Below are 5,237 nucleotides of genomic sequence, written 5' to 3'. Positions count from 1 at the left end.
ATGTGAGATTTTCTGTAGAGCGCCCCATCTTAGAGGTAGAATCTTTTGATTTTGGATAGTGGCCTCCTTCGCAGCTAGATATCGATGGGGAGTGTGCATTCTCGCAGGTACCCTATGTACATCTTCCTCCAATCTTCATCGTAGACTACTAAGCATTCTTTGATGTCTGTCAGTGGGATGCATTTATCACATTCTCTCTACACCTTAGTGGAGTCTCACTTCATCGTGGGCCAACAATATTCCAACCGTTGTAGTTTGCGGAACAGGGTACATGTGATGTCTCTGCAATTGGCTTTGTGAACTTTGTCCAATACCACTTCCACCTCCTGCAAGCCTAAGCACCGTGTCCTCACACCATCTGACTCTCTATGATATAGTATCCATTGCACCAACCGGAACTTTGCGATCAACCTAATGTCCTGTGTCCCCATTGTTTGACCTTTCAGTTTCTGTATCACTTCGTGCCTCAAATTGTCAGCCGCTATTTGTCTCTCATCTTCCACCAGGTCTTTTAAGGTGAGAGTTGAGCGTTTGTTGACCATCCGGATGGTAACCTCTATAGGTTCTGAGTTGGGTTGTATCTTAGACCCTAGGGTAGCTAACGCGTCGGTGAACCTATTCTGGTGTTTGAAATCTATATCCAAGTTGTGGACCAGTTTTAGGATTAGGGCCCTATAGGGTAAGATGGTTAGCTCCTTCACCATCGTACTACCGTTGAGCTGTCCAATCACTAGCTTGGCATCACTAATCACCTTTATCTTTTTTGCACCGGTTTCTATTGCTTTTATCAAGACAAGGACTAGTGCTTCATATTCTGCTATATTATGGGAGTAGGGGAACTGAAGCTTGAATGAATACACGGAGGTCTTCCCATCAAGGGAAGTTAGGGTCGCCCTAGTGCCTTCCGAAGTGTTTGTGCTACTCCCATCAAAGGTTAGGATCCATTCTCTACTTTCCACTAGGGCAACCATGGGTATGTCTCCAAGGACCTCTTTTGATATAGGGAAGTCAGAACTTGATGGAAAGGTGGCCAGTAAGTCTACTGCTACCTAACATTTGATGGCTTTAGGTTGTATGTATTCTATCGCGTACTCATTGAGCTACATCATCAACTTTATGAGTCTACTAGAGAGGGGAGGTCTGTCCATGAAGAACTTGATTGGGTCACTTTGTGCGATGAGCCACATCTTTCACCCTAGGATGTAGTGCATAATTTTTTGTGTGAAGAAGACTAAGGCCAGGCACTATTGCTCCTTATGAGAATAATTCTTCTCTATTACTTTGAGGGTCCCACTAGTGTAATAAATGGGGGTTTCTACTTTACTCTCATCTTCTTGTGCCAACGGACATCCTATAGCCTCTGTCCTTGTTGCGATGTATATCCTAAAATCTTGTCTGTCTTTGGGTGGTGACATCAAAGGCGCCATAGCCAATGCTTGCTTCAGCCGCTCAAATGTGTCCCGATGATCCTAGGTCCATTCGAACTTGATGCCTTTCTTGAATAATTTCATCAATGGCAGGGCTGTGTGAAAGGATGAGAGGTCCATCCCATGGACGCCCAAAGATTGCGGAATAAGGGGCGAATTTCAAAAATTTTTCTCTCCCTTCAACTGGAAATCACATTCCCTATTTAAAAAATCATATTTTCAAGGATCAATCTTGAACCTTAAACTGAACCAGATCTGAACCAAAAGAAATGGGAGAGAATAATACCTGATACGGAGAAGTAATATCTCCCAACGAAGGTGTTCACGCCCAAGGAAGGATCCAAAGACAGCTCCCACTGAAGATGGTGCAGTGCAGGAAGGAGCAGAATCAACAGTGTTCTTCCCCAAGAACTCTGTCCTTTGCAAGAAACAGTAGGATGGAACGTGAGCACAGCTTCCTTTTCAATCCTTTCTCAAAGAACTGATGTCAAGATCCAATCTTGACTTCTCCCACAGCTGGAGATCGAACTGGCAAACAGGGCGGCAAGAGAGTATTCGCAGGGTGCAGAATTCTCTCTTCTTGATTTCAGCACTAAAGAGGATCTGATGTGTTTCTTGGTCTCTCTCAAGGCTGCCGCCCCCTCCTTCTTTTTGTTAACTTGAAAAGATCAGCTCCTAATCCCATTAGGAGGTGCTTATCCAAATCATATTTGGATCAGCCTTCTCTTCTAGTGATAAGGATAAACCCTTATCTTATCTGCAGATTAGATTAGCTTTATCCTAATCCCATTAGGAGGTTTCTAGATATGAATCACATTCAGATCTGGACTCTCTGAGTGGATAGGATTAAGACCCTATCCTATCTGCTAATCCATCTCAGAATTCGCCCCTTTAACTAAATAAATAGCCCAGTTCGAAATGGGCTTTAGGCCCATCAAGCTTATGTGCTCACTTAACCTTCCTAACTGCTGCCCAGTTGGGCTTCCTTGTATGGCATGGGACCCAAGCATTGATCTACACATCAGCCACATGGGTTCGGCCCAGCCTTTGTTACAAGGCCTGGTCGAATACACTGTTAAAGATAGTGCACCCCCTGAAACCCATCGAATGGGCTCTACGGGCCCAACACTTACCCTAAGTGGTCCCTGGGCCAAGCCACCCTGTAACACCCAGGGACTGTGGGCAGATGCAAGATTAGCCCATCAGGCATTATCCTCAATGGTCTTACACTTAACCTCTCAGCCCTTAATAATCATACACTGCCCGACAAGAGAGGACCTCTCCCTCGGCTGCAAGGAACAGTGTTGAACTCTCCACTTATATGGATCCCGGGAATTAAAACCTTTTGCAAACATTTTAGAAATCATATAAAATATACTTTGCAAAACAAATTTCAACGATTGAAATCGGCTGCCGGCAGTCTTGGTTTCCAACAGTGAGAGTGCATCCCCGATCATTACCTTTGTCCCAACATACCCAGGTTTTGACCCCCGCTAAGGATCTCACTGATTGGTACATCAAAGATAGCCCAATCCGACACCTAGTGCAATATCATAATCGAGTCTAGGGGTCGGGTGTAACTTTCCAGTTTTGCCCATCAATCTCCAAGGTCCAAGGCAATACTGGAAATCTGGTCTAGTTCATAGATTCAATTAATCCTACACTGTATGTGCCTGGGGTTTCACCCCGGTAGCTGAGACAAGCCACCCCAACCGACTTGATGGCACCACAGTGTCAGCCTTGTCAGGATAGGTCTCCCCAGACCAACCCACTGGCTGTGAACTTTCTAAACTAACACGAGTCTCAATAAGTGTCCAGTTTAAGGGTATTACATAGAAACACACCAAGGGAACATGAATCAAATATGCAATTTTATTCATTAACAATAAACTCATAATGTACATCAATTTTGATTGAAGCTAAGGGCATACAAAACTGTCTAACAGCTCCCACTTGCACTTAGGTCCAATCAGGTACTAGCCGGAGTCCCATAATTTTCATGTGTTTCTCAAACACTTTCTGTGATAGTGGCTTTATCAATGGGTTTGCTACATTTTCTGCTGACGCTAACTTCTGAATCAGGACGTCCCCTCTACCAACAATATCCTGCAGTACGTGGTACTTTCTCTCGATGTGCTTCGACTTCGAGTGGGCTCGTGGCTCCTTAGCCTGAGCAATGGCTCCATTGTTGTCACACAACAATGGGATGGGTGATGTGTTAGACGGAACTACTCCCAACTCATGAAGGAACTTCTTCATCCATACGACTTCTTTGGCAGCCTCACTTGCGGCAATGTACTCGGCCTCGGTCGTGGAGTCTGCAGAGGACCCCTATTTACTGCTTTTCCAGCAAACAGCACATGATCCTATCGTGAAAACATATCCAGATGTAGACTTTCTATCATCTAGTTCTGACTGGAAATCGGCATCTGTATACCCTTGGATCTGTAGTGAGCTACCGTCGAATACTAGACAAAACTCTTTTGTCCATCGAAGGTATTTAAGTATGTTTTTCACAGCAGTCCAATGCTCCTGCCCTGGTTTGGCCTGAAATCTGCTTACTACACTCACTGCCTGAGCTATGTCAGGACGAGTGCATAGCATGGCATACATGATGCTCCCTACGGCAGAGGCATAGGGAACGTCTTTCATGCCATCAATCTCCTCAAAAGTCTTGGGAGACATCTTCTTGGAGAGAGTGACTCTGTGCCTGAATGGAACATTTCCTTTCTTGGAGTTTTCCATGCTGTATCTCTTGACTATTTTGTCAATATAAGCAGATTGGGATAATCCTATTATCCGCTTCGATCTATCTCTATAGAGTCGAAGACCTAGTATATAGGAGGATTCTCCAAGATCTTTCATGGAGAATTACTGTGATAACCATACTTTCACCGTAGTTAACATACCTACGTCATTCCCAATGAGTAGAATGTCATCTACATACAGAACCAAGAAGGTAACCTTATCTCCACTTTACTTCCTGTAGACACAGGGTTCATCTGGATTCTGCTCGAAGTCAAATGATTTGACGGCAGAGTCAAAACGGATGTTCCAACTTCTAGAAGCTTTCTTAAGTCCATAAATGGATCTATTAAGTTTACATACCGTGTTTTCTGACCTGTAGCAATGAAGCCTTGCGGCTGTTGCATATAGATATCTTCAATAAAATCTCCATTCAGGAATGCAGTTTTGACATCCATTTGCCAAATCTCATAATCATGGTATGCTGCTACAGCTAGCAGGATCCTAATGGATTTAAGCATGGCCACAGGTGAAAAGGTTTCCTCATAATCGATGCCCTCTTTCTGAGTGTACCCTTTCGCCACCAGACGAGCCTTGAATGTCTCAACCTTACCATCGGGGGCCTTCTTCCTCTTGTAAATCCATTTGCAACCGATTGCTTTTACCCCAGAGGGCGGATCTACTAGAGTCCAGACTCCACTGGTCTCCATTGAGTCCATCTCTGCTCTCATGGCCTCCACTCACTTCTGGGAATCTATGTCCAACATAGCTTCCGTGTTAGTCACGGGATCCTCCTCACTAGTCAAGGTTTCCACTAGGTAACTATCCTGGTCATAACCATAACGGACTAGTGGCCTGGATACCCGAGTGGATCTTCTAGGTTGGTCACTACCTGGAACTTGTGGGACATCTCCCACTACTCCTGAGCTCTCCTCATCAAGAACAACTTCCTGATGATGGGTGTCCAGGATATAGTCGGTTTCCAAGAATTGTGCATTACGACTGCAGAACACTTTCTGCTCACTTGGGTCATAGAATCGGTAACCTACAGAACCTCTTGGGTAG

At 44.7% G+C, this 5,237-nt stretch overlaps 1 protein-coding gene across 1 annotated transcript; it reads right to left on the bottom strand.

The window, feature by feature from the left end:
- Positions 1-215: 215 nt before the first annotated feature.
- LOC148874328 (uncharacterized) lies at positions 216-971 on the bottom strand. The gene has a single exon (XM_088960804.1). The coding sequence runs from the start codon at positions 969-971 to the stop codon at positions 216-218; it is 756 nt and encodes a 251-aa protein (XP_088816930.1).
- Between the last annotated feature and the right edge of the window lie 4,266 nt (positions 972-5,237).

Source organism: Nelumbo lutea, chromosome 1 (genome assembly GCF_056320005.1).
Source record: "Nelumbo lutea isolate HS-2025 chromosome 1, American lotus-T2T, whole genome shotgun sequence".
Classification (NCBI taxonomy): domain Eukaryota; kingdom Viridiplantae; phylum Streptophyta; class Magnoliopsida; order Proteales; family Nelumbonaceae; genus Nelumbo; species Nelumbo lutea.
Note: the sequence above shows the minus strand (reverse complement) of the source record. Positions and strands in the feature narration are given on the sequence as shown.